This window comes from Amphibalanus amphitrite, unplaced genomic scaffold (assembly GCF_019059575.1).
Source record: "Amphibalanus amphitrite isolate SeventyFive unplaced genomic scaffold, NRLGWU_Aamphi_draft 001123F_arrow, whole genome shotgun sequence".
In the NCBI taxonomy this organism is placed as follows: Eukaryota; Metazoa; Arthropoda; class Thecostraca; order Balanomorpha; family Balanidae; genus Amphibalanus; species Amphibalanus amphitrite.
The window spans coordinates 196,715-221,248 of record NW_024882617.1 but is presented as its reverse complement, the minus strand read 5'-3'; the positions used below and the strand labels follow the sequence as shown (position 1 = coordinate 221,248).

The window sequence follows — 24,534 nt, the reverse complement described above, 5'->3', positions numbered from 1 at the left end:
ATACATGCATTTCTGAAATTGAACTTTTTTAGCCAAACACGTACACACATGATAAAATGAATGTCACCATCGTGTTCTACGCCCCAAATTACCCATTAAACATGTGTCACAGGCTGCGAATATCAGTTTTGATTTCCGGGGATATTTGCCTGCCCGGTTGACCTGACCTTGACCCTGACCCATGCTTGACTGACCCCTACATGAATCTGACACTCGTTTAACCCTATATGAAGTATTATGCACAATTCTGACCGAGTTTATGACAAGAGATGCCCGGTACGAGGTTCTTAAGTTCATGCTACTGAAACTAAAACCCCGATTTTCTTTGTTTGACCTGAACTGGACCCGACCTGTAATCCCAACATTCAACTTTCAAGCACTTATCTGAATCGTATCCTCGCGTTCTTTCGTCTGCCGCCTCGCGCGTTCCGCTGCGCCTATTGGTTCTCGAGTTATCGGCTGGGGGTGGTTAACGCCCCCCCCCCCCAGCTCGTTTGTAAAATGGGTGTGTGATAATTTTGACTGTTGACTGCAATTTTCACATTTACTTTCCTTCTCAGGGATTTCATATTTTTGTCAATGACACCTTGACAACGGGCAATAGTAATCCGTGTGTATTTTCATCTTTTTTTCAATTTTCTTCTGAGCGACGACAAATTTAGCGATATTTATTAGCGAGTTAAAGCGGGCTATGTGACAACATGAATAATGTAAGGGGTAGGGCCAATAAGAAAAAAAATATTACCCTGTGTGACGCTAATGTAGCCCTCAGGTGAAGACCCCAACAAGCATTATTTCTCTCGGCTTTCGGTCTTCACCCTCGGACTACAGTGACCTCACATCGGGCAATAATTTTTACTATCGCCCGCTACCCCACGTAATATTCATATGTTTGATAACCATAAGTCGGTATTACTGCACTGAAGCTGACCCCAAGGCTGTCGGCTGATTGGCCGCGGTGTTGTTGCCAATCGTCGGCCCCGAGCCGTGTGCGGTGTGTGGTCCGGAGAGGCCGTCCGGAGAGAGCCCTGTCAGAGCCGTGTGCACCCCGTTTCAGACGTGCAAGGGCAAGTGTGACGAGTACCGGCCGTGCGTCGAGTGCACGGTGTTCGCCAGCGGCGAGCTGGTCGACACCTGCCAGACCAGCTGCGCCCAGCTGCTCATCAACCAGACGGACGTGGTCGAGGGTGAGCCGCGGCCCGTGCGCGCGCGTCTCCTCCACTCGCTCCAGTTCTCAAACAGACGTGTTCCGAGTCACTTCTGCGAATACCTTGGGATGATCGGAGCATGCTGAAAAGGCTCATTCGAGCCCTATCTTTAATTATGCATCTTTCTCAAACATTCGAGCTCTTAGAATCTCAGAGTCTTGAGCTCCATTTGAGATGATCGGAGCATGATATGCTGCGTCCAACGAGCGTTCAAACTTTCGAGTTGAAGAGAAATACTTAAGTTATATGGCATCAGCTGGCCTGTCATTGTCTGACTTGACTGGCGGTCCAGCGCTCGGAGCCGTCCCTGACTGACCCGCGGGCGCCGGCCGAAACCACTGTCCCCCTCTGACGGGGGACGGCCGCCACTGTCCCTCTCTGACCGGGGAGGGCCGCCACTGTCCCTCTCTGACCGGGGACGGCCACCACTGTCCCTCACTGACCGGGGACGGCCGCCACTGTCCCTCTCTGACCGGGGACGGCCGCCACTGTCCCTCTCTGACCGGGGCCGGCCGCCACTGTCCCTCTCTGACCGGGGACGGCCGCCACTGTCCCTCTCTGACCGGGGCCGGCCGCCACTGTCCCTCTCTGACCGGGGACGGCCGCCACTGTCCCTCACTGACCGGGGACGGCCGCCACTGTCCCTCTCTGACCGGGGACGGCCGCCACTGTCCCTCTCTGACCGGGGACGGCCGCCACTGTCCCTCTCTGACCGGGGACGGCCGCCACTGTCCCTCTCTGACCGGGGACGGCCGCCACTGTCCCTCTCTGACGGGGAGGGCCGCCACTGTCCCTCTCTGACCGGGGACGGCCGCCACTGTCCCTCTCTGACCGGGGACGGCCGCCACTGTCCCTCTCTGACCGGGGACGGCCGCCACTGTCCCTCTCTGACCGGGGACGGCCGCCACTGTCCCTCTCTGACCGGGGACGGCCGAAACCACTGTCCCTCTCTGACCGGGGAGGGCCGCCACTGTCCGTCTCTGACCGGGGACGGCCGCCACTGTCCCTCTCTGACCGGGGACGGCCGCCACTGTCCCTCTCTGACCGGGGACGGCCGAAACCACTGTCCCTCTCTGACCGGGGACGGCCGCCACTGTTCCTCACTGACCGGGGACGGCCGCCACTGTCCCTCTCTGACCGGGGACGGCCGAAACCACTGTCCCTCTCTGACCGGGGACGGCCGCCACTGTCCCTCACTGACCGGGGCCGTCCCCGACTGACCTGTGGGCGCCGGCCGAAACCACTGTCCCTCACTGACCGGGGACGGCCGCCACTGTCCCTTTCTGACCGGGGACGGCCGCCACTGTCCCTCTCTGACCGGGGACGGCCGAAACCACTGTCCCTCTCTGACCGGGGAGGGCCGCCACTGTCCGTCTCTGACCGGGGACGGCCGCCACTGTCCCTCTCTGACCGGGGACGGCCGCCACTGTCCCTCTCTGACCGGGGACGGCCGAAACCACTGTCCCTCTCTGACCGGGGACGGCCGCCACTGTTCCTCACTGACCGGGGACGGCCGCCACTGTCCCTCTCTGACCGGGGACGGCCGAAACCACTGTCCCTCTCTGACCGGGGACGGCCGCCACTGTCCCTCACTGACCGGGGCCGTCCCCGACTGACCTGTGGGCGCCGGCCGAAACCACTGTCCCTCTCTGACCGGGGACGGCCGCCACTGTCCCTCACTAACCGGGGCCGGCCGCCACTGTCCCTCTCTGACCGGGGCCGGCCGCCACTGTCCCTCTCTGACCGGGGACGGCCGCCACTGTCCCTCTCTGACCGGGGACGGCCGCCACTGTCCCTCTCTGACCGGGGACGGCCGCCACTGTCCCTCTCTGACCGGGGACGGCCGCCACTGTCCCTCTCTGACCGGGGACGGCCGCCACTGTCCCTCTCTGACCGGGGATGACCGCCACTGTCCCTCTCTGACCGGGGACGGCCGCCACTGCCCCTCACTGACCGGGGACGGCCGCCACTGTCCGTCGCCCACAGTGGAGAGTCCCGACGAGCGGATGTGCATCTACACGGACGAGTCCGTCTGCCGCTACCGCTTCGTCTACGGCTACGACGGGCTGGGCAGCCCGGTGATCCGCGTGCAGCCTACCAAACAGTGTCCGGCGCCCATCAACGTGCTCAGTGAGTGCCGACGGCCGACGGCACACTCCTCAGCTGACCTGATATACCTACTACATGTGGAGCCACTTGGTACCCCGATTGGACCGTACTCGGAGTCCTGTGAAATGTTACCAGTCCGGCTCCGATATATGCAGATATTAACCCTATTAGTGGCAGGGGGGGGGTTGTTTTTATCCACCCCTCAGGTTTTTCGGGAATATCTCCGAAACCGCTGAAGCTACGATGCTGAAATTTTCTGACTTTTCCTAAAACTAAATTGGGCACATTCCCTGAAAATTTCAAGTTCAAAATTCAATTTCATTTCATCATTTCATTTCATTTCAAAATTTCAAAAATCAAAATTTCAAATTCACACGATATCCGTGGCACCGACGTCGTTAGGAAAGAAAAGTATGGGCTATGGACTGTGGAGTGTGGAGTACCGGTAACGTGCGTAATCTGTAAGCCCTGTGACGTGCTGACCGGCTGAGCTGCTGACAGGTATGGCTCTTATGATGATTGCTGCTAATATCGTGGTGGATGTTCATCAATACAGCCCATATTCAGCCCGGATTCACCCCAAAATCGGGACACCTCGGATCGAGCCGACACTTGCACACACTAGAGGTCCAGACACACACAATCTACAGCCAGAGCCATTCCGTGGCACTCCCAGCCGTTTGACCCGCAGAGGTCAGTAAAGGTCACGTGGCCCAAATTTGCACAGCAGTTTGTGGCCCACCCATTGGAGCTGGAGCGCTAAAAATGGCACCAAACGACTCGCCAGCATCTATGCGTTAACCTGAGGTCATTTGCGGGCTACTTCGAAAATACACGTGCGCAACGGTTCTCGAGTGTGAAGATCGACCGAATTTGAAATCAAAGCATACCATCGGATAGCTCAAAAGCCGCAGTAACTTTTTCCTGACAACCGTTTATCGCTATGTGACCCCGTTTTTCCTCGGCAGGACCAAATGTACAAATAAACGCCCCCCCCCCCCCCCGACGTCGCAGCCCGGATTCAGACCAGATTCGTGACACCGCAGATTGACCGCAGCTGAACGTTTGCCAGCGTCTAACGTGTAGGGAGGGGAACGGTTGGACCCCCCCTGCCGTTCGGCTCCTGATTGAGCTAGAGCCTCGCGGAAAAACGAGCGTGTTGTCCGTGACGATAGGAAGCCGATGCTACCCAATTTTAAGGTCCTAGGTCATTGGTTGACCTTCCAGGTCAGGTCAATGACCCAAAAGTCGGGCAAATCGGGACCTGCTAGAACTTTGTGAAGGGGAGCTGTGATGGGTTTTTCGGGGCGCTGATCACGAATTTCATGTTGGTTTTGATCACAGGGATGATGTCTTCATGCCATGCATTTAGGCCATGTCGGGTCAGGTCAGGTCAGGTCAACCAGAAGGCGTCCTGCCGGCTATCCGTAGTAGGTGTCAACTGCCTCTGACAACTTCGTAACATGTTACGAAGGCACTAAAACTACTTCGTAAATGTTCAAATGGATGCTAAATTCAAAATCAGCTAAAAGAAACTACCCAAGAAACATGTTAAGTTCGAAAAAGTGACCCGAGGTCATCAAAGGTCAATGACCTGACCTGACCTTCAGGTGACCTTGACAGCCGCCGTAATGCGTGGGACGAACATCATTTAACCCGCGCTCCGTAGGGCTATCGGCGGACCCTGCCACCTGTAGGGGGGGGGGGGGGGGCGTTTCGGCCCCCCTAAGATGTCGGAAAGCTACCGGCCGATTTTCAAAACTCAAACGGCGTTGGATAGCCTTGCCACGGAACTACCTAGTGACCTTATTTCATTGACCTTGGCCTAACCGATCGATCCGTATCAGTCGATCCGTATCGTTGAGCTGAACACATCTGACCTGACGTGTTTTCACCGCTCTAGCACGTCTCTATCAAAAGTTATTGTTAAAAAACTGCTGATGACCTTTAATGACCTAAGATGACCTCAGGGGTATACATAGAGGTCATAGGTGCATTTTTCCGATTCAGTGTGTCATGCTCAGGTACTAATGAACTAATGTTTGAGAGGATTTAGAACGGCATTTGTCCAAAAGAGGCGCATTACAGTTCTCTTCCATTGTTGACTTATACTGGAGAGGTTGCAAAATTGACCTGACCTTAGGTCACAGATATAAAAAACTCCGAGGTATACATTCTATACATAATGCTACTTTTATCAATCGCCGAATGTTTCAAAGTGATCGTTCAGTCGGTGTAGCTATAGTGAGCCTTTGAACTTTCCTGAGGTAAGGTCACTTGACGTGAACTGGTGACCTGATCTTGAGCGACCTGGGTCTAAAATTTCACAACATGTGGGGAAAAGATGTTTAACCCGCGCCCGACTGGGGGGGGGGGGGCTATTCATAGCCCCCTCCCGTTTTTCTGCAATAACGTCCAAACCACTTGACGTATCGACGCCAAACTTTCAGTACCTTCAGCTGCATCAATTTGACACCTTGTGTCGAAATTTGAACTTCGTAGCTACCATAGGTCGGCCGGAAATGACGTCAGAGTGACGTCATGTTCGGCCGATTTCGACGCAAAACATTGAACCACGGCAATCGCTCCCAAGAGCTCAGTTTTTAAGCTAGATCTAATTTCTTTGCATGAAAGGACTCAGAATTGACTGCGCTATCAAACTGTTATCTTGGATTTTCAAAATTTGGAAAATTTCGAAAATTTTATATAAATATATTCAAAATTTATATTTATATATTTTGTTTAAACGTTTTTGACTTTTAGAAAAAACGGAATATATGTGACAGAACGCATGCTTATGACTAACTCTAGCAGGTTTTAGCTAAATATCTTCAAAAATGGCCAAGTTATACGCATTATTGCAAAAAATTCACAATTATTAATATTTCAAATCATTTTTTCAGTACGTTTTTGACATCGTACATCAATATGAATAGCACCATCGTGTTCCTGAGCTCAAACTTCATCAAATAGTCACCTTTTTTGTTGAAAAATTTTAACTTCAAAATTTGACCTTTTTTTTACCTGAAAGTGACCTGACCTAAGCTATATTCGACTCAAAATGACCTCGAATGACACAGACGACATCAAATTCGAAATCTATGGCCTAAATAGACCATAAAACATGTGTCACTTGACCAACGCATGATATAATATTTCCGTGACCTGTGATGACCTGACCCTGACCTGAAAATCAAAGTACAAGTTTGGTACCCTCGAGGTATCTAGAGCATCTGTTCACGAGTATGTAAACCAAAAATGAGCCTGATCTGACTTGTAAGACGACGGCCAGAGCCCAAAATGTGAACAAGCCGAAATGCTAATAATTTTTACTTTGACCTGATCTGTGATGTCATCGGTGACCTCGAGGTCAATGAAATTAGGTTTCGTTCGACAGTTTTTCCAGGGCTATCAGACATCGTTTGAATTTTGACGATCGACCCAGTAGTTTCGGAGTTCGGAGGGGGGCTATGGAGAGCCCCCCCCCCCCACCAGTAGGGCGTGTTATACGCAGACCCCAGTGGGGCGCGGGTTAAACAGGTGTACCGGCGTGAAAACGTACGGCGGCGTGAAAACGCCCCCCACCCCCAACCCCAACCCAACCCAGCACGGCGCTGGTTAGAAGCTGAGCCCTTGGGAGCGATTGACGTAGTTCAATGTTTGGCGTCGAAATCGGCCGAACATGACGTCACTCTGACGTTATTTCCGGCCGACCTATGGTAGCTACGAAGTTCCAATTTTGAAACAAGTCAAAGTCATGCAGCCGAAGGTACTGAAATTTTGCGTCGATGCGCCAAGCAGATTAGAAAATACTTCGGAAAAAAGCGTTTCTCATGTCGGGACTTATGTAGTGGCCGGTATTTGGGTGGCCGCCTTGCCCCAGGGTATGGGGCAAAGTGGCCTAAATCCATAGGTGTAAGGTTTAGGTAGCGTGACCTTTACTGACCTCTGTGGGTCAAACGGCTGGGAGTGCCACGGAATGGCTCTGGCTGTAGATTGTCTTTGTCTGGGCCTCTATTGCGGGCAAGTGTCAGCTCGATCCGAGGTGTCCCGATTCTGGGCTAAATCCGGGCTGAATATGCCGTTGATGCCGTTGATGGACATTCGTTGTGGTCGGTTTGGCGGTGCTGATGTTCCGACTCTCCTCAGGTATCGTTCTGACGCTGATTGCCGCTATCGTGGCGGTCGGTATGGCGACACTGCTGCTGTGGAAACTGCTCACCACCATCCACGACAGGCGCGAGTACGCCAAGTGGGACTCGGAGCGCAAAAACGCCAAATGGGACACGGTGAGTGACGCTCCCTGGCGCTCGATCCGCACTGAAAACAATCTGACCCGAGGCCGGCGAGTGAACCGGCACCCATCCGCAACCATTTGACCATCGGCAGGCCGGTTACCCCAATACCCCACCCTTACCCGCCCAGTACATACTATCCGGAAAACACGCCGGTGACGGGTAATCAGACCACCTACCCACCCAGAACTACATACGAGTATGTATGTACCTATATCAAGCACCGCACAGAGAAGGCCCAACGATACCCGCACAACCCTATCACATACCCGCGAGGTGCTGATCCGAAACCCGCTCGGCCGAACATGACGTCACTCTGACCTCATTTCCGGCCGACCTCTGGTAGCTATGAAGTTCATATTTTGACACAAGGTGTCAAATTGATGCAGCCGAAGGTACTGAAAGGGTGGCGTCGATACGTCAAGCGGCTTGGAAGCTATTGCAGAAAAACTGGAAGGGGGGGGGCTATGAATAGCCCCCCCCGTTAGGCGTGGGTTAAATAAAATAACCGCATAATAGCCGTTCTCACGACGGTCATCTGGTGCACATTTGGTGCAGATTTGGTGCAGATTAGGGACACATTTGGTCAAATTAGGTTCAGTGTATCTCTTAGTAGCTATCAGCTAGGGTTGCACTTATTGCTTATATGCCTGCTTTGTCATATTATCAGAGGGTATCATCGAGTAAAACACTGACAAACATCATAAAATGAAGATATTTGCTGTAATAGAGATTAGGTGCAGATTTGGTCAAATTAGGTGCATTCGCCGGATAGTCCATCGTGAAAACGGCTAATAGTGGTACGGCAACCTATGAGACAAAGGTTTAGGTGCAGGTAAAAGAAGATCTAAATGTATGCTTTTATTTGTAACAAATAGATAGCTACGTTTTGTGGTTGTGCACTGTTCCGCCACAACTTCTGCCTTTTTCCAAGCACAGCGTCGGCTGTTTTCTGTGAGAGGCGGCCAGTAGCTGACCGGGTCTGCCTTCTTTCAGGGCGAGAACCCTATCTACAAGCAGGCGACCTCGACCTTTAAGAACCCAGCTTATGGCGGGAAGATGTGAGCTCTACTGGCGAGTGGCGGCGCTCCGGGGCCCTGAGATGGTGCCGCACCGTACACTGCTGAGGGCAGGCTGCCCTCCCGCTGCGCGGCCGGCCGAGTGACCGGCGCTCAGTGACCGGCGCTCAGTGACCGGCGCTTAGTGACTCAGTGACCGGCGCTCAGTGACCGGCGCTCAGTGACCGGCGCTCAGTGACCGGCGCTCAGTGACTCAGTGACCGGCGCTCAGTGACTGGCGCTCAGTGACCGGCGCTCAGTGACCGGCGCTCAGTGACCGGCGCTCAGTGACCGGCCACCAGAGGTCACCTGAACACCCTGCGCCCCGTGTGTTCCCAAGGTTCAGGCCGTTCACTATGCGCCCGTGGACTATATACTATAAAGGGTGACTGAGAGGGCGAGACCGCGCCCATAATTACAACCAAGTCACCGTCTTGATGGATACTAAGTTGAAAATATGTCTGATGTCCGGACATATTGCCGATCATTGGATACCTATTTCTGTGCCTTAGTGATAATCACAGCCTACTGCACATTTAATGATGAGATTTACCCAATATTATGCAATTGAGCTGTTAAATTGTGTCAATTTTTAGTCTTAAGCTTGGTAAGTGCTTTGGTGAGGTGCAAAAGGTACATATATACTTAAACAATTAAGCTATTCAATGACATTGCATTCGTATGCGTATTGTGTATGCAAGCTACAGACCAAAAGATACCTGCTGTGTTTTGACTCGAGGCCTTCAACATATGTAGAAGTGTCGAAAATCAATAAGTATGCAAAACAGCAAGTGCTTTGTCTATATTTTGCTCTTATAATTTATTCTGAAGAATGCCTGGGCTAGAATGTCAATGCATTATTTTATAATTATATGTAAGCATTATACATGCATTGCCATTGGTAACGAGCATAATGTCCTTTCCTGGCTTACCGATTTATTCAGCATTTGAGTCATTCATAGGTCTGTACATGAGCTATTCAACCGCAACAGATGATCCGCAAATAAACCGTTTCATCGTTAGTGAAGTGGAATATTGGTTGTATTGCTGCATAAGAGCCTTTGGTTTTAGTGCGACCACTGCGCGGCCATGAGATGTAAATTTGTAATGGTTAGACCAAATGTGTCGTCTGCACTGACAGACCACTGCACAGACCACTGGAGCACTGACAGCTGGCCGCCGCGGCGCTGCCCCCCGCGGCGGAGCGCTGCTGAGTGCTGACACCAGTACCACCCCCGTGGCGCGGCGCTGCTGAGTGCTGAGACCAGTACCACCCTCGTGGCGCGGCGCTGCTGACTGCTGAGACCGCCCCGAGTAGCAGACTGCTGCTGACTGCTGAGACCACCCCGAGCGGCGGAGCGCTGCTGAGTGCTGAGGCCAGTACCACCCCCGTGGCGCAGCGCTGCTGAGTGCTGAGACCAGTACCACCCCCGTGGCACAGCGCTGCTGACTGCTGAGACCGCCCCGAGTAGCAGACTGCTGCTGACTGCTGAGACCGCCGGCCGAGCGGCAGACTGCTGCTGACTGCTGAGACCGCCCCGAGCGGCGGAGCGCTGCTGACTGCTGAGACCGACCCGAGCGGCGGAGCGCTGCTGACTGCTGAGACCGCCCCGAGCGGCGGAGCGCTGCTGACTGCTGAGACCGCCCCGAGCGGCGGAGCGCTGCTGACTGAAACCGGCCCCGCCAACATTGACCCACCGACCCCGCCAACATGGACCCCACCGACCCCGCAAACATGGGTCATGGATCCCACCGGCCCCGCCAACATTGACCCACCGACCCCGCAAACATGGACCCCACCCGCCCGCCGCGGCCGCATATAAATGGATGGAAGACGAGCAGTGATTTTTGGGGCTGTTGACTATGTGGTTTACATAAACTGTCCTCGGGGCACGTTCCCGGCTGTGACGTCACATGGTGTTTACGTTTTCGAAACACAAGTGTTTACTTAAACAGTGACAACTAACAAGCAGTTGAGACGATACTGTAAAAGGTGCAAAGAAAAGATAATCTGATGGAAATATGTCTCATATCATGACATATCGCAAGAATAAGGACAGTTTTCATCAAAAAATACTCACGACGCTAGACGCTAGTTAGCAGAGAACGATGCTCAAAATAGGTCTTAATTACAATGAAATAATAAAACCTACCATTCCAGTCCCTTGCAGGGTTATTGGGTTAGTTTAAAGGGACCCTCCCACCTTAACATTAGTTTTGAGTTGAGATAGCCAAGTTTGCGGCCAGGCTCAGAAACCACCATTTATCTTGGTCGCAACCCCCGCAGCTTTATGGTGTTCAAGAAATTTCTTCCCTTTACTTGCAGGGTGGGACCTGCAGCGTGGTCCCTATCTCTTAACCATTACGGGAATCTGATGACGTCATCAGGCTTTCGAACGTCCGTTAAATGTTTGACTAAAACGTTTTGTAGCACGCGGTGGTATATGCTGCTTTGCGCGCAACAAATGCCGCACTTTCAAATAAAGTCGCTAGGAACAGCGGAGATCCCAAAAAGTAAACAAAAGTAAAAGTCTAATATCTTGAAAACCGGTGAATATTTTTCGATGAAATTTGGTAGATATTCGTTTTTGCTCTTTCTGAACCGAGCGACATCACTTTCATGCCAATTCATTAACTTTTTTGAAGGTGGGAGTGTCCCTTTAACCCTCGCCCGTATTGGTGTTTTTCCAGCTGCGAACGTATAAGGGGGGGGGGGGGTCCGTTGGAACCCCCCCCCCTTGCCGTTTCGCCTCTGATCGAGCTAGAGCTTCGCGGAAAAAACTAGCGTGTTGCCCGTGACGAGAGGAAGCCGATGATACCCAATATTTTTAGGTCCTAGGTCATCGGTTGACCTTCCAGGTCAGGTCAATGACCCAAAAGTCGGGAAAATCGGGACCTGTTAGAAAGCCGTAAAGCGTGGCTGCTATGGGGTTTTTCGGGATGCTGATCACGAATATCATGTTAGTTTTGATCACAGATGATGTCTTCATGCATTTAGGCCAGGTCGGGTCAGGTCAGGTCAGGTCAACCAGTAAGGGTATTCGTAGTAGGTGGCAACCGCCTCTGACACCTTCGTAACATGTTACGAAGGTGCCACAACTACTTCGTAAATGTTCATATGGTTGATAAATTCGAATTCAGCTCCAAAAACTGGCCTAGTAACATGTAAAACTCGAAAAAGTGAGCCGAGGTCATCAAAGGTCAATGACCTGACCTGACCTTCCGGTGACCTTGACACACACCCTAATGCATGGGAGCAACATCATATCCCATGTTTGAGCGCTTAAAACCACGAAAAGACTGCAAACGCGCGGCTAATGCCAGCCGACATACGCCGAATCGCGATTCCGGCCAAACATGGTCTCGAAAAGTAGGTCACAGGTCAAAGGTCATTAGGGTCAGGGTCATGAAAATTTCGGGGTAGGTGTAAAATTGCTTAACGCGAGGGTACTGAAAGTTTCGTCGCGATCGGCCGCTTTTTACGCGAGTTATTCGCGAAAAACCGAGGGGGGGTCCGTGCGACCCCCCACCCCCCCCCACACCCTATAAGGGCGAAGGTTAAGACTCATTTACCCACCTACCAGCCCAGAGCCTATTTTAAGGGAATTTGACTGGGGGGGCAACCTGGAAAATTGTCTTTAATAATCCATTAACCCTCGCCCGTATTGGTGTTTCCAGTAGCGAGCGTATAGGGGGGGGGGGTCCGTTGGCCCCTGATCGAGCTAGAGCTTCGCGGAAAAAACGACCGTGTTGCCCGTGATGAAAGGAAGCCGATTATACCCAGTTTTAAGGTCCTAGGTCATCGGTTGACCTTCCAGGTCAGGTCATTGACCCAAAAGTCGGGAAAATGGGGACCTGTTAGAGCGTCGTAAAGAGTGGCTGCTATGGTTTTTCGGGGTGCTGATCACGAATATCATGTTAGTTATGATCATAGATGATGTCTTCATGCATTTAGGCCAGGTCAGGTCAGGTCAACCAGTAAGGGTTTTGCCGGGTATTCGTAGTAGGTGGCAACCGCCTCTGAGAGCTTCGTAACATGTTACGAAGGCACCAAAACTACTTCGTAAATGGTCAAATGGTTGCTTAATTCGAATTCAGCTCCAAAAACTAGCTTAGAAACATATAAAACTCGAAAATGTGAACCGAGGTCATCAAAGGTAAATGATCTGACCTGACCTTCCGGTGATCTTGACACCTACCCTAATGCATGGGAGCAACATCATATCCCATGTTTGAACGTTTGAAACCACGAAAAGACTGCAAACGCGCGGCTAATGCGAGGCGACATACGCCGAATCGCGACCTCGGCCAAACATGGTGCCATGGTGCTAGGCCGCCGGTGCATCTGAAAGAACTGTGGTGCCCCTGACAAGCCTGAAGTTCCAACGACAGGCCCGTGGTGCCCCTGACAGGCCCATGATGCCTTTGCGAGGCCGGTGGTGTCCACGTGAGGCCGGTGGTGCCCCTGGGCCCTGACAGGACTGTGGTGCTCCTGACAAGCCTGGAGTGTCCCCGACAGGCACGTGGTGCCACTAACAGGCCCAAGGTGTCCCAGTCCCTGCGAGGCCGGTGGTGTCCCTGCCAGGCATGTGGTGTCCATACTAGGCCTCTGGTGCCCCTGACAGGTCCATGGCGCCCTTGCTAGGCCTATGGTGCCTCTGGCAGGCCTATGGTGCCCCTGACGGGCCTGTGGTGGTACCCCTGACAGGCCCAAGGTGGTGCCCCTGCGAGGCCGGTGGGGCCCCTGGCAGGTCTGTGGTGCCCCTGGCAGACCTATGGTGCTCTTGCTAGGTTGATGGTGCTCCCAACAGGCCTGTGGTGCCCCTGACAGGCCGGTGGTACCCCTGGCAGGCCTGTGGTGTCCCCGGGCCCCAAGAGGGTGGGGGGTCATGACCCATATGACCCACCCTTAGATACACCACTGGTCATTACTTACAGACTGACTCATTTGACATCCATTGCAAAACAAGTCACAGTAGTTACGTAGTATGTTTGTCACCCTGTTCCTTTATGCCCATTTTTATAGTGGGCAAATCTCGACGACTAGGGGGGCAATTCTGTTGAGTGCGGGGGCATTTGCCCCCCCAGTTAACATGTTAAAATAGGCCCTGTTAACCAGCCCCTGAACTGTCCGAATTTAAATTTCCTAACTCACAACTCGCCTCACGAGTTTGCCGCATATCGCCATAATTGTCACATAAACGCGTTTACGCGCCATGTTGAGCTCTGAGGCATCTACCGCATAAACGGTTTACGGCGGAGGTCTGACGTCATTGACGGGATGTGACGTCAGGATCAGGTCGACGCTGATTGGTGCTTCAAAAAATAAACATGTGTATGGTTTATTAAACGGGATAAACTGACGTCGTGAACAGCCCTTTCGACCGGCCAGCGGGCTACTGAGGGGGGGGGGGGGAGGGGGCTCACAAAGCGGGCTGGCCGGGCGATGGACCCTCATCGGCGCCTGCGGCCGCGCAGAACGGATCTCAGCGCGCCTGACGGCAGCGCTGAGCACTGGGGCAGGCCTGAGCGGATCGGAGCCCATGGGCAGGCCAGAGCGCCGCGTGGTCACCTTCTGGTTGTTCTGTTCAAGCCTGCTGAAGTCGAATGAGTCATTCACTTTTTGTTGTCCGCATTTTGACAATGTATTTTTTTTTCTCCTATTTGTTTCAATTATGTTTGGTAGGTTTAAATTTTAGTGCAGGTGGTCCATACGCACTTTCAGGAGCTCTGTTCATATATTACGAGCATGTAACAATTACAAACAACACGAGGCACATACATTGAAGCTTAACCATCGCCGACCGATAGGGGGTGGCCGCCCCCCATTGGTTTTTCATGCAATAGCTCCGAAGACGCCGGGGCTACAGAGCTGAAATTTGGCGTACGTGACCGATAATCCAAGCCGCAAGCTCGTGACACCAACCGCATTTTCAGGTCAAATCAGGTCCATCAGCTATGACGTCATAAGTGAACCTCGCACGATCCTCAGATCTCGCAACTTCGCAACGCCACCACTCCTAGTGCCAGAGGAACTTTCACATGCAGATGAAACTTACGGGACGTAGTATCCTCTAGAGGTCTCACAACTTATATATTTCGGATTTTTTCTCAAGCTCACATGAGGTCAGGTCGGTCACGTGACCTCACTACTTAAAGTCAAAGGGGGGAAATGAAAACGGCTATTTTAGCGCCGGGAACGATCTCAAACAATCTCAAGCACATGGAATCGTGATTTCTTGCACTCTTTGCAAAGGCCGATGCTTCACTTTTGCATTGTTGACCTTGCGTGACGTCATTTATGACGTCAATTGGATCATAGGTAAGAGTTTTTTGTTAATAACTCCCGATCAAATTACGCTACCGAGTCAGGAAAACCACCAAAGGACTCAGGAAGACCTAACAAATCGAATGATATGCGACAACACCTACTGGCTCCTTTGACCATCTTCGTGACCTGGGGACGCTCCCCTGACCTTGGCCCAAGGCTAACACCTGAAGTTCACCTCACCCGAGCAAAAATTATACCATTCGACGTATCTGGGCGAGGCAAACACGATGATGCCAAAATCGCGGCTCTGCGACCTTCTTTGCGAAGAAAACTGAACCCGTGCCTAGGGTCACTTGACCTGGCCTCAGAGGTCACCGGTTGAATTGGGACCTTAAACTTGGTTACCAGTCCCTGCGTCTCGTAACGGCGCACACGCTTGTTTTTGCTGAGACGCTCTAGCTCCATCAGGGGCGAAACAGCGAGGGAGGTCTTACCAATCCCCCCCTCGGCCGGCGTGTATGTAGAAAACCAATAGGTCCGGCGAGGGTTAATATTTTTGAGAGTTTAACTTATCCATTAGAGTTTAACTTGGTCTCCTGCCAATTGCGTACAAATAACGGTTGGCGGCTGTGCTGCGTTGTGTCTGTGTCCCGGGGGGCCGCCGTGCTGTGTCTGTGTCCCGGGGGCCGCTGTGCTGTGTCTGTGTCCCGGGGGCCGCTGTGCTGTGTCTGTCCCGGGGGGGGGGGGGGGGCGCCGTGCTGTGTCTGTGTCCCGGGTGGCCGCCGTGCTGTGTCTGTCCCGGGTGGCCGCCGTGCTGTGTCTGTGTCCCGGTTGGCCGCCGTGCTGTGTCCCGGGTGGCTGCCGTGCTGTGTCTGTCCCGGGTGGCCGCCGTGCTGTGTCTGTGTCCCGGGTGGCCGCCGTGCTGTGTCTGTGTCCCGGGTGGCCGCCGTGCTGTGCTGTGTCTGTGTCCCGGTTGGCCGCCGTGCTATGTCGTGTCTGTGTCACGGGGGGCCGCCGTGCTGTGTTTGTGTCTGTGTCCCGGGTGGCCGCTGTGCTGTGTTGTGTCTGTGTTCCGGATGGCCGCCGTGCTGTGTTTGTGTCCCGGGTGGCCGCCGTGCTGTGTCTGTGTCCCGGGTGGCCGCCGTGCTGTGTCCCGGGTGGCTGCCGTGCTGTGTCTGTCCCGGGTGGCCGCCGTGCTGTGTCTGTGTCCCGGGTGGCCGCCGTGCTGTGTCGTGTCTGTGTCCCGGGTGGCCGCCGTGCTGTGTTTGTGTCCCGGGTGGCCGCCGTGCTGTGTCGTGTCTGTGTCCCGGGTGGCCGCCGTGCTGTGTCTGTGTCCCGGGTGGCCGCCGTGCTGTGTCTGTGTCCCGGGTGGCCGCCGTGCTGTGTCTGTGTCCCGGGTGGCCGCTGTGCTGTGTCTGTGTCCCGGGTGGCCGCCGTGCTGTGTCGTGTCTGTGTCCCGGGTGGCCGCCGTGCTGTGTCGTGTTTGTGTCCCGGGTGGCCGCCGTGCTGTGTCTGTGTCCCGGGTGGCCGCTGTGCTGTGTCTGTGTCCCGGGTGGCCGCCGTGCTGTGTCTGTGTCACGGGGGACCGCCGTGCTATGTCGTGTCTGTGTCACGGGGGGCCGCCGTGCTGTGCTGTGTCTGTGTCCCGGGGGCCGCCGTGCTGTGTCTGTGTCCCCGGGTGGCCGCTGTGCTGTGTCTGTGTCCCGGGTAGCCGCCGTGCTGTGTCTGTGTCCCGGGTGACCGCCGTGCTGTGTCTGTGTCCCGGGGGCCGCCGTGCTGTGTCTGTGTCCCGGGTGGCCGCCGTGCTGTGTCTGTGTCCCGGGTGGCCGCCGGGCTGTGTCTGTGTCTGTGTCCCGGGGGGCCGCCGTGCTGTGTCTGTGTCTGTGTCCCGGGTGGCCGCTGTGCTGTGTCTGTGTCCCGGGTGGCCGCCGGGCTGTGTCTGTGTCTGTGTCCCGGGGGGCCGCCGTGCTGTGTCTGTGTCCCGGGTGGCCGCCGTGCTGTGTCTGTGTCCCGGGTGGCCGCTGTGCTGTGTCTGTGTCTGTGTCCCGGGTGGCCGCCGTGCTGTGTCTGTGTCTGTGTCCCGGGTGGCCGCTGTGTCGTGTCTGTGTCTGTGTCCCGGGTGGCAGCCGTGCTGTGTCGTGTCTGTGTCCCGGGTGGCCGCTGTGTCGTGTCTGTGTCTGTGTCCCGGGTGGCCGCTGTGTCGTGTCTGTGTCCCGGGTGGCCGCTGTGCTGTGTCTGTGTCCCGGGGGGCCGCCGTGCTGTGCTGTGTCTGTGTCCCGGGTGGCCGCTGTGCTGTGTTGTGTCTGTGTCCCGGGTGGCCGCCGTGCTGTGTTTGTGTCCCGGGTGGTCGCCGTGCTGTGTCGTGCTATGTCCCGGTTGGCCGCCGTGCTGTGTCTGTGTCCCGGGTGGCCGCCGTGCTGTGTCTGTGTCCCGGGTGGCCGCCGTGCTGTGCTGTGTCTGTGTCCCGGTTGGCCGCCGTGCTGTGTTGTGTCTGTGTCCCGGGTGGCCGCCGGGCTGTGCTGTGTCTGTGTCCCGGGTGGCCGCCGTGCTGTGTCTGTGTCCCGGGTGGCCGCCGTGCTGTGTCGTGTCTGTGTCCCGGGTGGCCGCTGTGTCGTGTCTGTGTCTGTGTCCCGGGTGGCCGCTGTGTCGTGTCTGTGTCCCGGGTGGCCGCTGTGCTGTGTCTGTGTCCCGGGTGGCCGCCGTGCTGTGTTGTGTCTGTGTCCCGGGTGGCCGCCGTGCTGTGTCTGTGTCTGTGTCCCAGGTGGCCGCCGTGCTGTGTCGTGCTATGTCCCGGGTGGCCGCCGTGCTGTGTCTGTGTCCCGGGTGGCCGCCGTGCTGTGCTGTGTCTGTGTCCCGGTTGGCCGCCGTGCTATGTCGTGTCTGTGTCACGGGGGGCCGCCGTGCTGTGCTGTGTCTGTGTCCCGGGTGGCCGCCGTGCTGTGTCTGTGTCCCGGGTGGCCGCCGTGCTGTGCTGTGTCTGTGTCCCGGTTGGCCGCCGTGCTATGTCGTGTCTGTGTCACGGGGGGCCGCCGTGCTGTGCTGTGTCTGTGTCCCGGGTGGCCGCCGTGCTGTGCTGTGTCCCGGGTGGCCGCCGTGCTGTGCTGTGTCCCGGGTGGTCGCCGTGCTGTGTCTGTGTCCCGGGGGCCGCCGTGCTGTGTCGTGTTTGTGTCCCGGGTGGCCGCTGTGCTGTGTCTGTGTCCCGGGTGGCCGCCGTGCTGTGTCCCGGGTGGCTGCCGTGCTGTGTCTGTCCCGGGTGGCCGCCGTGCTGTGTCTGTGTCCCGGTTGGCCGCCGTGCTGTGTCTGTGTCCCGGGTGGCCGCCGTGCTGTGTCTGTGTCTGTGTCCTGGGTGGCCGCCGTGCTGTGTCGTGTCTGTGTCCCGGGTGGCCGCCGTGCTGTGTCGTGTTTGTGTCCCGGGTGGCCGCCGTGCTGTGTCGTGTTTGTGTTCCGGGTGGCCGCCGTGCTGTGTCGTGTCCCGGGTGGCCGCCGTGCTGTGTCTGTGTCTGTGTCCCAGGTGGCCGCTGTGCTGTGTTGTGTCTGTGTCCCGGGTGGCCGCTGTGCTGTGTTGTGTCTGTGTCCCGGCTGGCCGCCGTGCTGTGTTGTGTCCCGGGGGGCCGCCGTGCTGTGTCCCGGGTGGCCGCCGTGCTGTGTTTGTGTCCCGGGTGGCCGCCGTGCTGTGTCGTGTTTGTGTCCCGGGTGGCCGCCGTGCTGTGTCTGTGTCCCGGGTGGCCGCTGTGCTGTGTCTGTGTCCCGGATGGCCGCCGTGCTGTGTCGTGTCCCGGGTGGCCGCCGTGCTGTGTCTGTGTCTGTGTCCCGGGTGGCCGCTGTGCTGTGTCGTGTCTGTGTCCCGGGTGGCCGCCGTGCTGTGTCTGTGTCCCGGGTGGCCGCCGTGCTGTGCTGTGTCCCGGGTGGCCGCCGTGCTGTGCTGTGTCCCGGGTGGCCGCCGTGCTGTGCTGTGTCCCGGGTGGTCGCCGTGCTGTGTCTGTGTCCCGGGTAGCCGCCGTGCTGTGTCTGTGTCTGTGTCCCGGGGGGCCGCCGTGCTGTGTCTGTGTCTGTGTCCCGGGTGGCCGCTGTGCTGTGTCTGTGTCCCGGGTGGCCGCCGGGCTGTGTCTGTGTCTGTGTCCCGGGGGGCCGCCGTGCTGTGTCTGTGTCCCGGGTGGCCGCCGTGCTGTGTCTGTGTCCCGGGTGGCCGCTGTGCTGTGTCTGTGTCTGTGTCCCGGGTGGCCGCCGTGCTGTGTCTGTGTCTGTGTCCCGGGTGGCCGCTGTGTCGTGTCTGTGTCTGTGTCCCGGGTGGCAGCCGTGCTGTGTCGTGTCTGTGTCCCGGGTGGCCGCTGTGTCGTGTCTGTGTCTGTGTCCCGGGTGGCCGCTGTGTCGTGTCTGTGTCCCGGGTGGCCGCTGTGCTGTGTCTGTGTCCCGGGGGGCCGCCGTGCTGTGCTGTGTCTGTGTCCCGGGTGGCCGCTGTGCTGTGTTGTGTCTGTGTCCCGGGTGGCCGCCGTGCTGTGTTTGTGTCCCGGGTGGTCGCCGTGCTGTGTCGTGCTATGTCCCGGTTGGCCGCCGTGCTGTGTCTGTGTCCCGGGTGGCCGCCGTGCTGTGTCTGTGTCCCGGGTGGCCGCCGTGCTGTGCTGTGTCTGTGTCCCGGTTGGCCGCCGTGCTGTGTTGTGTCTGTGTCCCGGGTGGCCGCCGGGCTGTGCTGTGTCTGTGTCCCGGGTGGCCGCCGTGCTGTGTCTGTGTCCCGGGTGGCCGCCGTGCTGTGTCGTGTCTGTGTCCCGGGTGGCCGCTGTGTCGTGTCTGTGTCTGTGTCCCGGGTGGCCGCTGTGTCGTGTCTGTGTCCCGGGTGGCCGCTGTGCTGTGTCTGTGTCCCGGGTGGCCGCCGTGCTGTGTTGTGTCTGTGTCCCGGGTGGCCGCCGTGCTGTGTCTGTGTCTGTGTCCCAGGTGGCCGCCGTGCTGTGTCGTGCTATGTCCCGGGTGGCCGCCGTGCTGTGTCTGTGTCCCGGGTGGCCGCCGTGCTGTGCTGTGTCTGTGTCCCGGTTGGCCGCCGTGCTATGTCGTGTCTGTGTCACGGGGGGCCGCCGTGCTGTGCTGTGTCTGTGTCCCGGGTGGCCGCCGTGCTGTGCTGTGTCCCGGGTGGCCGCCGTGCTGTGCTGTGTCCCGGGTGGTCGCCGTGCTGTGTCTGTGTCCCGGGGGCCGCCGTGCTGTGTCGTGTTTGTGTCCCGGGTGGCCGCTGTGCTGTGTCTGTGTCCCGGGTGGCCGCCGTGCTGTGTCCCGGGTGGCTGCCGTGCTGTGTCTGTCCCGGGTGGCCGCCGTGCTGTGTCTGTGTCCCGGTTGGCCGCCGTGCTGTGTCTGTGTCCCGGGTGGCCGCCGTGCTGTGTCTGTGTCTGTGTCCTGGGTGGCCGCCGTGCTGTGTCGTGTCTGTGTCCCGGGTGGCCGCCGTGCTGTGTCGTGTTTGTGTCCCGGGTGGCCGCCGTGCTGTGTCGTGTTTGTGTTCCGGGTGGCCGCCGTGCTGTGTCGTGTCCCGGGTGGCCGCCGTGCTGTGTCTGTGTCTGTGTCCCAGGTGGCCGCTGTGCTGTGTTGTGTCTGTGTCCCGGGTGGCCGCTGTGCTGTGTTGTGTCTGTGTCCCGGCTGGCCGCCGTGCTGTGTTGTGTCCCGGGGGGCCGCCGTGCTGTGTCCCGGGTGGCCGCCGTGCTGTGTTTGTGTCCCGGGTGGCCGCCGTGCTGTGTCGTGTTTGTGTCCCGGGTGGCCGCCGTGCTGTGTCTGTGTCCCGGGTGGCCGCTGTGCTGTGTCTGTGTCCCGGATGGCCGCCGTGCTGTGTCGTGTCCCGGGTGGCCGCCGTGCTGTGTCTGTGTCTGTGTCCCGGGTGGCCGCTGTGCTGTGTCGTGTCTGTGTCCCGGGTGGCCGCCGTGCTGTGTCTGTGTCCCGGGTGGCCGCCGTGCTGTGCTGTGTCCCGGGTGGCCGCCGTGCTGTGCTGTGTCCCGGGTGGCCGCCGTGCTGTGCTGTGTCCCGGGTGGTCGCCGTGCTGTGTCTGTGTCCCGGGTGGCCGCCGTGCTGTGTCTGTGTCTGTGTCCCGGGTGGCCGCCGTGCTGTGTCGTGTTTGTGTCCCGGGTGGCCGCTGTGCTGTGTCTGTGTCCCGGGTGGCCGCCGTGCTGTGTCCCGGGTGGCTGCCGTGCTGTGTCTGTCCCGGGTGGCCGCCGTGCTGTGCTGTGTCCCGGGTGGCCGCCGTGCTGTGCTGTGTCCCGGGTGGTCGCCGTGCTGTGTCTGTGTCCCGGGTGGCCGCCGTGCTGTGTCGTGTCTGTGTCCCGGGTGGCCGCCGGGCTGTGTCTGTGTCCCGGGTGGCCGCCGTGCTGTGTCGTGTCCCGGGTGGCCGCCGTGCTGTGTCTGTGTCTGTGTCCCGGGTGGCCGCTGTGCTGTGTCGTGTCTGTGTCCCGGGTGGCCGCCGTGCTGTGTCTGTGTCCCGGGTGGCCGCCGTGCTGTGTCGTGTTTGTGTCCCGGGTGGCCGCCGTGCTGTGTCTGTGTCCCGGGTGGCCGCCGTGCTGTGTCGTGTCCCGGGTGGCCGCCGTGCTGTGTCTGTGTCTGTGTCCCGGGTGGCCGCTGTGCTGTGTCGTGTCTGTGTCCCGGGTGGCCGCCGTGCTGTGTCTGTGTCCCGGGTGGCCGCCGTGCTGTGTCGTGTTTGTGTCCCGGGTGGCCGCCGTGCTGTGTCTGTGTCCCGGGTGGCCGCCGTGCTGTGTCTGTGTCCCGGGTGGCCGCCGTGCTGTGTCTGTCCCGGGTGGCCGCCGTGCTGTGTCTGTGTCCCGGGGGACCGCCGTGCTGTGTCTGTGTCCCGGGTGGCCGCCGTGCTGTGTCTGTGTCTGTGTCCTGGGTGGCCGCCGTGCCGTGCTGTGTCTGTGTCCTGGGTGGCCGCCGTGCTGTGTCGTGTCTGTGTCCCGGGTGGCCGCCGTGCTGTGTCTGTCCCGGGTGGCCGCCGTGCTGTGTCTGTGTCACGGGGGACCGCCGTGCTGTGTCTGTGTCTGTGTCCCGGGTGGCCGCCGTGCTGTGTCTGTGTCCCGGGTGGCCGCCGTGCTGCGTTGTGTCTATGTCCCGGTTGGCCGCTGTGCTGTGTCTGTGTCTGTGTCCCGGGTGGTCGCCGTGCTGTGTCGTGCTATGTCCCGGTTGGCCGCCGTGCTGTGTCGTGCTGTGTCCCGGGGGGGCCGCCGTGCTGTGTCGTGCTGTGTCCCGGGGGGCCGCCGTGCTGTGTCTGTGTCTGTGTCCCGGGTGGCCGCCGTGCTGTGCTGTGTCTGTGTCCCGGTTGGCCGCCGTGCTATGTCGTGTCTGTGTCACGGGGGGCCGCCGTGCTGTGCTGTGTCTGTGTCCCGGGTGGCCGCCGTGCTGTGCTGTGTCCCGGGTGGCCGCCGTGCTGTGCTGTGTCCCGGGTGGTCGCCGTGCTGTGTCTGTGTCCCGGGGGCCGCCGTGCTGTGTCGTGTTTGTGTCCCGGGTGGCCGCTGTGCTGTGTCTGTGTCCCGGGTGGCCGCCGTGCTGTGTCCCGGGTGGCTGCCGTGCTGTGTCTGTCCCGGGTGGCCGCCGTGCTGTGTCTGTGTCCCGGTTGGCCGCCGTGCTGTGTCTGTGTCCCGGGTGGCCGCCGTGCTGTGTCTGTGTCTGTGTCCTGGGTGGCCGCCGTGCTGTGTCGTGTCTGTGTCCCGGGTGGCCGCCGTGCTGTGTCGTGTTTGTGTCCCGGGTGGCCGCCGTGCTGTGTCGTGTTTGTGTTCCGGGTGGCCGCCGTGCTGTGTCGTGTCCCGGGTGGCCGCCGTGCTGTGTCTGTGTCTGTGTCCCAGGTGGCCGCTGTGCTGTGTTGTGTCTGTGTCCCGGGTGGCCGCTGTGCTGTGTTGTGTCTGTGTCCCGGCTGGCCGCCGTGCTGTGTTGTGTCCCGGGGGGCCGCCGTGCTGTGTCCCGGGTGGCCGCCGTGCTGTGTTTGTGTCCCGGGTGGCCGCCGTGCTGTGTCGTGTTTGTGTCCCGGGTGGCCGCCGTGCTGTGTCTGTGTCCCGGGTGGCCGCTGTGCTGTGTCTGTGTCCCGGATGGCCGCCGTGCTGTGTCGTGTCCCGGGTGGCCGCCGTGCTGTGTCTGTGTCTGTGTCCCGGGTGGCCGCTGTGCTGTGTCGTGTCTGTGTCCCGGGTGGCCGCCGTGCTGTGTCTGTGTCCCGGGTGGCCGCCGTGCTGTGCTGTGTCCCGGGTGGCCGCCGTGCTGTGCTGTGTCCCGGGTGGCCGCCGTGCTGTGCTGTGTCCCGGGTGGTCGCCGTGCTGTGTCTGTGTCCCGGGTGGCCGCCGTGCTGTGTCTGTGTCTGTGTCCCGGGTGGCCGCCGTGCTGTGTCGTGTTTGTGTCCCGGGTGGCCGCTGTGCTGTGTCTGTGTCCCGGGTGGCCGCCGTGCTGTGTCCCGGGTGGCTGCCGTGCTGTGTCTGTCCCGGGTGGCCGCCGTGCTGTGCTGTGTCCCGGGTGGCCGCCGTGCTGTGCTGTGTCCCGGGTGGTCGCCGTGCTGTGTCTGTGTCCCGGGTGGCCGCCGTGCTGTGTCGTGTTTGTGTCCCGGGTGGCCGCCGTGCTGTGTCTGTGTCCCGGGTGGCCGCCGTGCTGTGTCGTGTCCCGGGTGGCCGCCGTGCTGTGTCTGTGTCTGTGTCCCGGGTGGCCGCTGTGCTGTGTCGTGTCTGTGTCCCGGGTGGCCGCCGTGCTGTGTCTGTGTCCCGGGTGGCCGCCGTGCTGTGTCGTGTTTGTGTCCCGGGTGGCCGCCGTGCTGTGTCTGTGTCCCGGGTGGCCGCCGTGCTGTGTCGTGTCCCGGGTGGCCGCCGTGCTGTGTCTGTGTCTGTGTCCCGGGTGGCCGCTGTGCTGTGTCGTGTCTGTGTCCCGGGTGGCCGCCGTGCTGTGTCTGTGTCCCGGGTGGCCGCCGTGCTGTGTCGTGTTTGTGTCCCGGGTGGCCGCCGTGCTGTGTCTGTGTCCCGGGTGGCCGCCGTGCTGTGTCTGTGTCCCGGGTGGCCGCCGTGCTGTGTCTGTCCCGGGTGGCCGCCGTGCTGTGTCTGTGTCCCGGGGGACCGCCGTGCTGTGTCTGTGTCCCGGGTGGCCGCCGTGCTGTGTCTGTGTCTGTGTCCTGGGTGGCCGCCGTGCCGTGCTGTGTCTGTGTCCTGGGTGGCCGCCGTGCTGTGTCGTGTCTGTGTCCCGGGTGGCCGCCGTGCTGTGTCTGTCCCGGGTGGCCGCCGTGCTGTGTCTGTGTCACGGGGGACCGCCGTGCTGTGTCTGTGTCTGTGTCCCGGGTGGCCGCCGTGCTGTGTCTGTGTCCCGGGTGGCCGCCGTGCTGCGTTGTGTCTATGTCCCGGTTGGCCGCTGTGCTGTGTCTGTGTCTGTGTCCCGGGTGGTCGCCGTGCTGTGTCGTGCTATGTCCCGGTTGGCCGCCGTGCTGTGTCGTGCTGTGTCCCGGGGGGGCCGCCGTGCTGTGTCGTGCTGTGTCCCGGGGGGCCGCCGTGCTGTGTCTGTGTCTGTGTCCCGGGTGGCCGCTGTGCTGTGTCGCTGTCTGTGTCCCGGGGGGCCGCCGTGCTGTGTCGCTGACTGCAGCTCTGCTCCGCTGCCCTGTGCCGGCTCGCAGAGGA

General features: G+C 58.9%; 1 protein-coding gene across 1 annotated transcript; it reads left to right on the top strand.

The window, feature by feature from the left end:
* Positions 1–1,009: 1,009 nt before the first annotated feature.
* On the top strand, positions 1,010–9,693 carry LOC122370336 (integrin beta-PS-like; the record flags this gene model as incomplete). Its single annotated transcript, XM_043345832.1, has 4 exons — positions 1,010–1,187; positions 3,195–3,338; positions 7,467–7,606; positions 8,609–9,693. Coding segments are annotated over 4 exons (531 nt in total), but the record flags the coding sequence as incomplete, so codon positions are not given.
* Between the last annotated feature and the right edge of the window lie 14,841 nt (positions 9,694–24,534).